Raw genomic sequence first — 12,917 nt, 5'->3', positions numbered from 1 at the left:
TGACTGGTCCTTTGGGACTGGGATTGAATATTGTAATATTGGTGTAAAGGAAAAGTCTATCACAGACCAGAGTGCCCAAGGGGACTGTCTGTGATGCCATGTGAAGGCTGTTACGGTGCTTGACAAGTTCACATTTGACACTTGGTTGGAGAAATCCAAGTATAAAACTCACAACCAGGTTGGGGTTTGTGTCCTGGTTTGTAACAGTTGGCACGCATGCTAATGAACTACTCCAGACAGCCTGACAGCTCTAAGTAAAAATCAAATTGGAAGAGGAAAAGAGGGAGGTGCAAAAGAGCAGAAAAATCCTGGATAATGCCTGAAATATTCAAATATTCGTTCTGTTAAAAACCATGGCACTGAAGAACAGTCTTTCCTTTTGTAAGAACAACAAATTTCATATGGAAATCGAGACAACAGAGAACTCCATAATGCCAGTTTTGCAGAGTCTCTTAATGGAAGTACAGTTCTACCATGAAAGGTTTTTGGGAACAAGAATAGCTCTTCATCATTTTATATCGACAAAGTACTTCTGTGGCTTATATCGATATGCTTACACTTCTATACACGATTACGCATCAGTAATACACAAAACTTTCATAAATGGTTTCTTTATCCCTTCTTCAAATTATAGGTTACCACCATTCAGTCCTATGTTCACCACTTGCACGTAAATCATTAAGCATCTTACCTTTGGCTGTGACGATACCGGGGGTGTATTCATCAAAGGTTTCAGGGGAACTGTGTTAGTTTGAGGCGTGCTTATTCTTGGAGAAACATATGACCTTGGCGATGAGGCATCCGAAGTTAAAGACATTGGAGACTGATTTGATGGCTGAGCTATAAAAAGAAATCATGACAGTATTTTATAGCACCTTTTCCCACCTAAGCGTAAAAGCTGCTTAACAAGAAAGGAAACTAAAAATAAAAAGCATAATAAAATAACACTCTTAAAATGCAAAGAAAAAACAGATCCAACGTAGTGATCAGAAGTTACAAAAATGTTCAGCTCCTGAGAACAAGAGCTATTGGGTCCTGAGCATTTTTGAAAAATCTGATCAGTTTATTTAGGTATCTACACAGAAGCAGGGCTCTTGACAATCTGGTTTCAACTCAGTGCGCTAAAGACTTTTGAAAGTCTGGGCCTTTAAATGTGGAGAGGGGAATTTGAGTCTCATTCAAAATTCTTAATGTAAAGTGTTCAATCCAATTAAACTCAACAATTTTCCAATATACTTCACCTAGAAGAATGAAATATGTATGTAGCAGCTACCTAAGGCTCTCAGCATCTCATTTAAAAACAAAAAACAAAACAACCCAAACCAACGCTGCACCAGTAGGTTTTTCAATTCTATAGTTACTTAAAAAAAAAAATCCCACCACACACACCACAGAAACACACCCTCCCCTAATCAACTGCAAGACTCTTTCTATCAAGCTCCTCTCAATCTCCAGCTCTACTGTATATAAACTAGCACCTTCCCAAGATGCCTCCAAAAACAGAGTTTATAATGTACCTGGTAGGTTAACATCAGAACTCTGGCAGACCATAGAGGTAGGAGTAAGGAAGTACATTCCAGAGTCAAAGATCCCTCTCAGAAAAATGTTTCACAATCTCACTTAAAATGAGGTTAAAGGTTACATTGATGGACCCCAGGTTAAGAGCCTCTACTGATCACAAACACAGAAGTATCATGAGAAAAAGGTATTCTTACGTAACCAGCCTCAGGAATCCAATGCTTAATATTCTGTTCTTCCTCCATGCAACAGATTAATCTAAACCTATCAGAAACATGCAGTGCCTGAATGCTGAGTTCCCCAAAAGCAGTTTGGCATTTACCCACACATTATTTATCCAGTTAGAGAATCAGAAAAGTTAAGACAGAAGAAACCTATTAGAGTTCATCTAATCTAGTCCATCAGCCAAACTATTATTTGACCATAGGCTCTGTCTCACATCTTACGGTTAGGAAAGCCCTCAACTTCTAGTGTATCAGACATCCTACCCTCAAAGGAAGGGTAACATACAACTTCAGATGAAAGTTTAATTACCAGTGTTGACATTCAGTGACAGAGAGTTTTAGTTATACTGACCCATATAGAATGTAATCTGACAATTTTACATAAGGGAAAGTGAGACTTTAAATACCTTGTGCAGATAGTTGTGCAGCTTGAGAAATCAGGGAAGTAATATTGAAAGCAGATGGTCCAGCAGTGAGAATCTTATGGAGTATAGACTGCAGAGAGGCTTGTGTCACAGCTGCTGTAAGAACTAAAAACAAATAAGTTTTAGCGGTGTTTTCTACGTTTCTGTTCAAACATAAAATATGTTCAAAATTGTAAAGCAAAGCACAAAAAACACCGTCTAATATGCTTGCTTAAAGTTAAACTCTGAAATCCACATTTAGGCATTTGAATAAGTGGACTGATTTTCACTGACAGATATGGATTCTTTACACAAAATGTTAACTGCCTATGAATGATGAATGTTTAACTTAAGAAGTTAAATAACATTAGAATCCAAAGGCCATTTATTGTGCCTTCCTCTAGAGACAATACTGATGAGGGCCCGTTTAGAGTTTTTCATGTTATTTTTCCTGTTTTTAAACTCTGAAAAGAATCTGTCCCCATCTCATGTGTCAAAATGCAAAAAAAGGTCATTGGTCTCCGGAAACCTGCAAATGCTCTACAGCTCACTTCCTATCTTTGTTCTACAAAGCCAGGGAAGATTCTGTTCCACTAATAAAAAACCTAGTAGTTCAATTAGTTTTAAAGAACCATTGGAAATTTCAGCACACGTGAACAGTGATGTAACAACATATTAGAATGTGAGAGTGAACTGCAGAAGATTGATGGAGAATCAGTTGAACTACCTAGCATCAGTAACAGAAAAGGGCAAGAGGAAGAGGTTACTCACCTTGTACGGTAACTGGAGTTCTGTAAGATGCATCCCCTTATAGGTGCTCCACTTTAGGTACGCATGCACCTCATGTGCCTTTGACCAGAGATTTTTGGTAGCAGCACCCATTTCGCCCATGCACGCAATCCAGACATCCTTGTGCCCCATATCCAGGATATATAGAGCTGTATGGGCAAACTGCCCTCAGTTCCTTCTCTACCACAGAGTCCCATGAGATGAAACTCTGAAGCAGAAGGGAAGGACGGTGGGTAATGGAGCATCCATAGGGACACCCTGAAGAACTCCAGTTACTGCATAAGGTTAGTAATCTCTCCTTTGAGTAGTGTCACTATAGGTGCTCCACTTCTGGTGACACCTGAGCAGTACCCCGGAAGGAGGAAGGAGCTTCACAGTTGAGTCCAACACTGAAGACAGAACTGCATTCTCAACTGCATCATCTGATCTGGCAGCGTGAATCAAGGCGTACTGTTTGAAGAAAGCATGCAGGGAAGACCTGGTTGCTCCTCTACAACTTCCAGCCACTGGGACACCTTCCAATAGTGTCACAGAAATAGATTTGGATCTTGTAGAATGGGAAAGCACCCTAAAAGAAGGTTTAAATTGGCAGCTTCATAACAAGAGATGATACATCCAGAGATCCATCTTGAGAGTCTCTGAGTGGAGACTGTGGAAACTCCGGATCTGTCTGCAAATGAAACAGTTTGGGAGCGTTTCTAAAAGATTTGGTTCTATCCAGACAGAAGTCTAATGACATTCAAAGTGACATCCAAAGGGAAACTTTCTCCCTGGTCTGCTATGGTTTTGGGAAAAAAACTGGAAGACAAATAAGTTCGTTAATATGCAGTTCAGAAGATACCAGCATATCCAAAGGTAATGAAACTTTCTCCCTGAATACTGTAAAGAGAGAATCTGCCATTAAATCCACCATTTCCCCAATTCTTCAGGCATAAGTGATGACTACCAAGAAAGCGGTTTTAGTGGACACAGGTGAAGGGAACATGTAGCCAATGACTCAGAGGGAGGTTTAATGAGACAATCAAGGACCAAAGTTTAAATAGCATGCAGGGATGGGCTCTCTAATCTGTGGAAAAAGGTTAATCAAACCCTTGATGGATCTTGCTGTCATGAAATGAGAAAACACCTAAGAATCCCTCAACAGAGGAATGAAAGGCTGTTATAGCCACCACATGAACCTTCATGTGGAACTCCTGGAGATACCAGACTTTTTCCAATTCCCATAAGTAGTCAAGGACAATGGAGAGGAATGAGTGAACCAGTGAAAATGGTCACTGGGTATACCAGTGATGAAATCTCTTCCATTTCTGAAAGTGTTTCATGAAGATACCTTCCTGCTGTTTAACAGTACCTGTTGTACTTCTGCAGAACAAGTCATCTCTATCCCTGAAAACCACTGAGTAACCAAGCTCTGAGACAAAGAATTCCCAGGTTGGGATTGAGAGTCCATACGGAATTCTGAGACAGTAGGTGAGGTATGAACAGAAGACACCACCGTACTAGAAGCTAGACAAATCAAGTAAGGCTACCAGACTTCTCTGCTAAATTGGAACTATTAAAAAAAAGCTTTGTCATATTTGATTTTGTTCAACACACCCAAGATCAGCTGTGCTGGAGGATATGCACAGAGAAAGCCCATCATCCAATGAATGAGGAAGGCATCCCGCAGTCCTCATCTGGATCAGAATTTTATGCACTTCTTGTTAATGGTGGTGGCAAAGAAGTCCACTTATGAGAACCCCCAGGTCGGAAAAAATCAGTTTGAAAACCCACGTATCCAGCTCCCACTCAATTTTGGGAGAAATGCCTGCTGAGATCATCAGACGTGGTGCTTTGTACACCTGGGGTGTAAGAGGCTGAAATGAGGATGTGACTGGCTATACACCAGTTCCATAACTTCACTGTTTTGGCCCTTCACAACTGACACAGAACACGCAGGCCACACTATCTGTAATGACCTTGAGAGATGTGCCCCTGATTAAGGGAAGGAAGGGGATAATGGAGTTCCTGACAGCTCTCAAGGTAGGTGACCGGAAGATGTACTCTCCATGGGAGATGGGAGATTCCTGGACAGAGATCTGGGAATCAATAGGAATCCTTAACATACTCCAGTCGTCGTGCAGATAGCGAAGATTGAGGTCGTTGTCTACCCTCTGTAGCAGGAGAGGTATTGGAGAGGTAGTATGCACTGGGGAAAGATATGGTTTTGGTGACCCAGTGACCTTGGCACTGATCAGCCCCCCATTAGCAGTGGGAACTCCAGTTCTTCAGAAACAAAAAGATCCCTGAAGTATCCCAATTCTTGCAGTACTGAATGCACCTGAGCCGAAGTCAAGGAAGGCTCCACAACAGTCAGGGTTGGTACCAATATTGACGGCTTCACCAGTATCTGTCTCTAAGATGGGGTTGGTACTCAGGGCACTCATTGCCTTGGAGGCGCGTTTCTAACAGAAGGTGCCAATACTGAAGACGCTGACAATTTCTGGCACACCGGAGCAGAAGACTGGGATACTGGTTTGGGTACAGAGGTCGATGTTACCAGCCTTCTGGAGTCAAAGTACTTGGCATCAGCAGATGGTACCTGTTTCTGAGAAGCACTGTCTCAGGTTCTCTTTTGAGGACACACTTAGTACCATGGCTCTTAGCAGAACTTGAAGGCTTTGATGCGCTCCCAGTACCAGAACTGCTTGGTGCTTCAAATGTACCTACTTTGGGACCTGCAGTGTCCTGGGATGACAGATTTCTTCATAGGCAGCTTTCTGGTGGGAGACAACTTCTTCTTGAAGCACCCCTCAGTATATTTGGCCTTAACCCACAAAGATCTCAGTGATCAAGGTACACAGGTACACTAAATGTAGTTGAAAACAAGTATACAGGGGGATCCTCTGAGCCAGAGTCCAAAGCTGGTCTCAGAGCTAGCTCAGAGCCGAATTTTGGGGAAATTTAATTTCTTTCTGGATTTGCTCATAAAAGTAGTACAGACCTTACACCTGGATGGCATCGGGGTTTGTCCCCTAAACACTAGAGGCACCAAGAATGCCTGTTGCTAATCAGGATGAACTTCCACCAGGAAAGGCAGCACTTGAAGGCCGGAAACATGGCATAAAAAACAATGACAATCCTTAAGGAAGGCCTCTCAATTTTTTTTTTTTTTTTTTTTTAAAAAGGTGTTTGTGGGGGGGAGAGGGGGCTGAGAGAGACAGGGTGTTCAATGGAAAAACTCTTAACAGTGGAAAAGGGAGCTATGCAACTAATAGTGACAACTAAATAATTGGACTAAACTAAACTAATTACACTAAGCTACAGTAAAGGTGAACGCCAAGAAAAACGGCAAGTGAGCACACTAAAGGCTCCATCTTAGGCCGTTGAGAAGGAACTGAGGGGGGTTATCCCGCGTAGCTCAATATATGCTCAGCATGAGGCACAAAGATGTCTGGAGCAAACAGACAAGCCAAACGAGCACTGCTACCACAAATCTCCAATCAAAGGAACACTGGGCATATGTGCACCTAAAGTGGCGTGCCCATAGGTACACTATTAGAAGTCTTCTTTAATTTAGCAAGGTCACGCAGCCTACTCTTTCCGTATTGACAGCCAGATACATGTCCCAGACAAAAGAACAAAACCCAGCAAAGCCCCCAATTCCAATGAGACTACTTGTGCACATACATTATCTTGCTAATTAAGTATTTATATATTACATTTCAGATAGTAACTTATATGGCAAGTTTAAAAAGTTAAATTAGAAACCTTAACAGCACAGCTAAGTTTACCCACGTATTCATTTGTCTATGTTGCACAATTTTATTCCCCTTGGATTTGCATAAATAAAAGTTATAAAGATTACATTAAATTTTTGTAGAAGTCTTACCTTCATTTATTTTGGATATATCTACACTAGAATTATTAAGCTGCAAGGTGGCTTGAAGAGCAGGCAGCAGCTGTCGAAGGAGATTTGGATCCTGAAGTAACGGAGGAATTGGTGATTGTGGGACTGGTGAGACAGGGACTGTAGAAGTAGCAGGTGCAGAACTTGGATTCAGTCCAGAAGCAGAAGATGTGGAAGGAGTTGTGCAAGAATGGGAGACAGACTTGTCCACAGATGCAGACTCTGAACAGAAGACAAATATTAGGTTAGTTTTTCCTTCCCAATAAAGTGCATTATTACAGATCCTCACTAGTACACTACTCACATTAAATAAGAAGTATTACCTTCTCTTTTATTGTCTCACATAACAGATACTAAACACAAAAGCGTATGTCCAAGAAACTGAAAGATCTTATGACATACTGTTATTGGGACTTATTGTACTGCAGCTTGGTATAAAAAAGGAATAGAAATCTTATTTTCAGAACCTGCAATGGTTTAGGTATAACACAGAAAAATATCTTACCATGAATTCCATTATTATAATGACTTCCAACTTCTTACTGGAAGGAATCATAGTGAAAGTTGCCAGTGATACGACCAAGGCGCACTGAGCATACTTTTCACGAAGCAAGATTTTTTACCTTTATTGCTATGAAACTTCATTTTCTTGCTAAATTTTAATTCCATCATGCACTTAATGCAGTTTATTGTAGGTCTGCCCTTGACTGCTGGACATTTTCTTTTTAGAAAGTACAGAACTCCATGGACTTGACAAAAAGATGGGATGACGTGTCCAATTTTGGGTTACAAATCAAGACCTTCACTACAGACCAGAATACAAGCAGCTAAAAAACAAAGATAGGATCTGCCAAATGGGATACAAACAAGAGTTCATATAGTGTGGTATCCTGTCTCTGACAGTGAGCAGTACCAGATGTGTCAGAAAAAGCTGTTAGAATCCTCATAATAGGTAGCTATAGAATGATGTGCCAACAGAGAACGTTTCTTCTCTGTTTAGAGTTTGGTTTATGTCCTGAAGCATCATCAGGACTTGCATCCTTTATATTTTTCATTTAATTCAAGTGTCAATGCTTATTATCCATATAGCTGTCTACTCCTTTTGGAATCCTACTAAACTCTTGAAATCAAATTATATTTTGTAGCAATGAGTTGCACAGAATATGCAGGTTAAAAAGTACTTTCTTTAACCAATCTTGCTTTCATTTTACATTAATACCCCCTAATTCTTATATTTTGAAAAAAAGTGAAGAAGAGCACTCCCATTTATTATTGCTATACCATGAATTATTTTCTAGTCCTCTATAACATTTTTTTTTGTTTAGGAAAAGAGCAGTCCATCCAGTAAATCTTAGTTCAGTTTCTTCTTAAATTCAAGTTTGCCAGTAAATAAAATCTGACTGGGGAAAACAACTACATTTTTGTAAAGAAAATTTTATTTTGCATAGCAAAATTTAATCAACTGATGCTTCTAAATCTTTTAATCTAACTCTATAATAAAACTAGTGAGTTAAGAGAAAGAGTTACATATTCTAGAGTACTGAACTCCTGTAACATGATCATTGAAACTACATTAAGTAGAGTGGGTTTCTGTCTTCATGTGGTTGAGGGGAAAGAGTTCATGTTTACAAGTCACTGAAGAACTCAATGTGCTCTTTTAGCCGCGTGGAAGAATTCTACACTACAGTGCAGGAAGAACCAGGTTTGATTTCCAGCCTTGGTCTCTAGCACCCATGGAGTCTGGAAATATTTTGAAAACAGTATGCCTCAAGCCCTGAGTAGCAAGAACTGACTTTAGTTACTCAATTGATTATGAGCAATGTTAACAGGCTTCAGAATAAGGAAGTCCCATCTAGCTCATCTCGGAACAGTGGTTGTAACATGACACATGGAGAACAGGGAAATGAATCTTGTCATCCACTGCCCTTTACCTTTGCCACCAACGAAAACTATGTTACAGTTCCTAAAATTGTGTGATTTATATAGCATGAGAGGTACTTTTCACAATGTCATTGCCCAGAAGAGTTTGCAAAGTATTTTCACATGCAACAAATGGACTTTAAAAGCAGAGCATAGATGGAGGAGGAAAGAATGGTCACAGGATTATTATACAACCACATAATGACAGGTGCACAGCATAGCTGATCATTTATTATCCCTTCCCCATTTAAACAGCAAGTCCTTACTACAGGTTTTGCTCATATAAATACTATACATAAAACGTTAAGTGTTCAAAGTAAACAGTACATTAAAATAACTTGCAGGAGAGGCACACCATGTGCAAAATAAGAACCCAGCTATAGTACATGTACCTTTACAAAAATGTAAAGTTTGACTAAAACCTCAAAAATACCATACAAAGCAGCCATCTGAAATTACTTGTAACAGACAAAGCAAGGAAGTGTGTATGGTTATGTACATAAACTACCTACTGTTCTGAGAGCTTTACAAAAAACGGATGATAGTTAAAGGGGAAAAAACAATAAATTCAACTGCCAGGACCAGATTCAAGTAATGTTTAGATTTTTAAATGTTGTTTTAGTTGTTTGCTCTTAAAACAAAACCACAGTTCAACACTATTCAATGCAAACATACAAAGATACTGAACTCCAGGAAACCTGTAAAGATATTTTGGTTTATTTGAACTCATTTGGATAAACATGTCAATAGAACTACAATAATTCATACAATCTTATTAGGTCCTTCAGTCAAAAATTGATGTCATTGGAGCCAGTAACTTGACTAACATCTCAGACACTGTTCTAAAAATAGTACAGATTATAAAAACTTTATATATATATATAAGCTATACTTAAAAGCTAAACAACCAATTTTAAATATCAAACAGATAAAGAAAAATAAGTACTCAAAATTACACTTTCAGAATTAAATATTGCTTTAGTTAATGCGCATTATTGCTGCTGCATCATCATATCTGCTCCGAACATAAGAACGGCCATCATGGGTCAGATGAATGGTTCATCTAGCCCAGTATCTTGTCTTGCAACAGGAGCCAAAGCCAGATGCTTTGGACAGAACAAACAGAAATCCATCGAGCAATCCATCCAATTGTCCACTCCCAGCTTCTGGCAGCAAGAGGGTAGAGACACCCAGAGCATTGGGATGCATCCTTGACCATCTTGGCTAATAGCCACTGATGGACATATCCTCCACGAACTTGTTTAATTCTTTTTTGAACCCGGTTATACTTTTGTCCTTCACAACATCCCCTGACAACAAGTTCAACGGGCTAACTGTACACTGTGTGAAGTACTTCCTTTTGTTTGTTTTAAACCTGCTGTCTATTAATATCACTGGGTGACTCCTGGTTCTTGTGTTATTTATTCCTTCACATCCTTATTCACTTTCTCTCCACCACTCATGATTTAATAGACCTCTATTATATCCATCCCCTCCTTAGTCGTCTCTTTTCCAACCTGAACAATCCCTGTTTTTTTTCATCTCTCCTCATGCGGAAGCTGTTCCATACTTTTAATCATTTTCTGGTACCTTTTTTATGTATCATTTCTATTTCTAATAGATCTTTTTTGAGATGGGGCGACCAGAACTGCATGCAGTATTCAAGGTGTGGGCATGCTTTGGATTTATGTAGTGGTATTATGACAGTCTGTCCTATTATCTATCCCTTTGCTAATGGTTCCTAACACTGTTAGCTTTTTTGACTGGAACTGCTCATTGAGCATATGGTTTTCAGAGAACTCTCTCTTCCTTGAGTGGTAATAGCAAATTTAGATCCCATCATTTTGTATGGATAGTTGGGATCAGGTTTTCCAATATGCATTACTTCGCACTTTTCAAGACTGAATTTCATCTGCCATTTTGTTGTCCAGTCACCCAGTTTTGTGAGATCCCTTTTACTGCTGGTGGAATTCTGCACCAGCTGCACACGTGCAGAAAACATGTCCCTCTGCAGATTTCTTTTGCTTCCCTACAGAAAGTGACAGGGAAGCTATGGGGTGATGGGGGGGTGTATGGGTGTAGTCTGATAGGCACTGCCCCCCCAGAGACAAGATGTTGGGGGCGGCCACACAGGGTCACCTGCCACTGCCCCCTCCGTCTCTGCGAGCACAGAGCTGCCTAGCTGAAAGACAATGCCGCTCGGCTCCGCAGACTTTGCAGCTGGACACCGCCTCCTACGTCCTAGTGCAAGTTCAGCTACCCTTCCATGTGCTGGAAGCCATCCTGTTTTCTGTACAACAGTGAGTGCCTTTGGTGGGGCAGGAGCCTGGTATGCGGCATCCCCTCAGCAGTAGCTGCAGCTCCCCCATTAAGCAAGCCCATCAAACCCCCATCCCGATGAGCCCCACACCTTTCCTGCACCTGGACCACCCTGATGAGCCCCCTAAGACACCCCCCACTGAACTTCAACTGCACCCAGACCCCCACCCCAATGAGCCCCACTCCCCCACACCCAGACCCCCCCAAGCCTCAACCACCTTCACCTGGACCCCCCTGCAGAGGACTATTGCCCCTGAACCTGGAACCCTCCAACAAGCCCCTGTGCATTCAGATCTCCCACTGAGCCACATGCACCCAGATTGCCCCACACAGAACCCTCTTAACCCACACCAGGATCCCCACACACTTAAACCCTCTGCACTTGGATCCTGATCAGCTGAGCCTGCTTACCTACACCTGGTGTGCCTGGCGCAGAGGGCCCCAGCATGCTTCAGGGGCAGGCTCAGCCCTGGCGCTGTATGAGAGTGGCTGCAGCCTGGGGTGGGAAGGGGACCTGCCGGGTTATCTCACACCTTCATGCAGTCAGTGGCCTGTGTTCCCCACTGTCCATTTGGAACCTCCACATTTAAGACAATTAAACTTTGCAAAATTTTAAAATATGCACAGAAATTTCATTTTTTTGGCACAGAATTCCCTCAGGAGTAATCCTTTGTAACTCTTCACAGTCAGCTTTGGACTTAACTATTTTGAGTAATTTTGTATTGTTTGCAAATTTTTCCACCTCACTGTTTACCTGTTTTACCAGCTGATTTATGAGTATGTTGAACTGCACTGGTCCCAGTACAGATTCGTGAGGATCCCTGCCATTTACCTCTCTCCACCACGAAAACTGAACATTTATTCCTACCCTTTGTTTCCTATCTTTTAAATAGCTACTAATCCATGAAAAGACCCTTCCTTCTTATCCCATCACTGCCTACTTTGCTTAAGAGCCTTTGGTGAGCGGTCTAATCAAAGGCTTTCTGAAAGTCCAAGTACACTATATTCACGGGATCACCCTTGTCCACATGGTTGTTGACCCCCTCAGAGAATTCTAATAGATTGATGAGGCATGATTTCCCTTTACAAAAACCATGCTGACTAATCAGCAACCATAGTGTTAATTTGTGTGTCCGATAATTCTGTTCTTTACTATAGTTTCAACCAAGTTACCTGGTATTGAAGTTAGGCTTACTGACCTTCAATTGCCAGGATTGCCTCAAGAGTCTTTTTAATAATTGGTGTCACATTAGCTATCCTCCAGTCATCTGGAACAGAATCTGACTTAAATATCACTTAGTAACTGTTCAATTTCATATTTCAGTTCCTTCAGAACTGTTGGGTGAATACCATCACGTCCTGGTGACATGTAACTGTTTAATTTATCAATTTGTTCCAAAACCACCTCTACTGACACCTCAATCTGGGACAGTTCCTCAAATTTGTCACCCAGAAAGAATGGCTCAGGCAAGGGAATCTCCCATACATCCTCTGCAGAGAAGACTGATGCAAAGTATTAATTTAGCTTCTCCCACAATGGCCATATCTTTCTTGAGAGCTCTTTTAGCATCTCTGTTTGTCCAGTGGCCTTATTCATTGTTTGGCAGGCTTCCTGCTTCTAGTGTACTTAAAATTTTTGCTGTTCGTGTGTGTGTGTGTCTTTTGCTAGTTGCTCTTCAAATTCTTTTTTTGGACTGCCTAATTATACTTTTACAATTGACTTGCCAGAGTTTACCTTCCTTTCAACCTTCCTTAGTAGGATTTAACTTCCAATTTTTAAAGAATGCCTTTTTGCCTCTAACCTCTTTTTACTTTGTTGTTGAGCCACGGTAGCATTTTTTTGGTCCTCCTTTT

The 12,917-nt window shown here is 40.9% G+C and overlaps 1 protein-coding gene across 2 annotated transcripts in view; it reads right to left on the bottom strand.

The window, feature by feature from the left end:
- WAC (WW domain containing adaptor with coiled-coil) overlaps positions 1 to 12,917 on the bottom strand; it is a 116,576-nt gene that overhangs the window by 22,376 nt on the left and 81,283 nt on the right. For both annotated transcript variants that reach the window (XM_074946148.1, XM_074946147.1), the window contains exons 8-10: positions 6,807 to 7,046; positions 2,150 to 2,272; positions 692 to 840 (exon numbers count right to left, since the gene is read on the bottom strand). In XM_074946148.1, coding sequence (XP_074802249.1) covers positions 692 to 840; positions 2,150 to 2,272; positions 6,807 to 7,046 — 512 coding nt within the window. The remainder of the gene's footprint in view (positions 1 to 691; positions 841 to 2,149; positions 2,273 to 6,806; positions 7,047 to 12,917) is intronic.

Source organism: Natator depressus, chromosome 2, assembly GCF_965152275.1.
Source record: "Natator depressus isolate rNatDep1 chromosome 2, rNatDep2.hap1, whole genome shotgun sequence".
NCBI lineage: Eukaryota > Metazoa > Chordata > Testudines > Cheloniidae > Natator > Natator depressus.
Note: the sequence above shows the minus strand (reverse complement) of the source record. Positions and strands in the feature narration are given on the sequence as shown.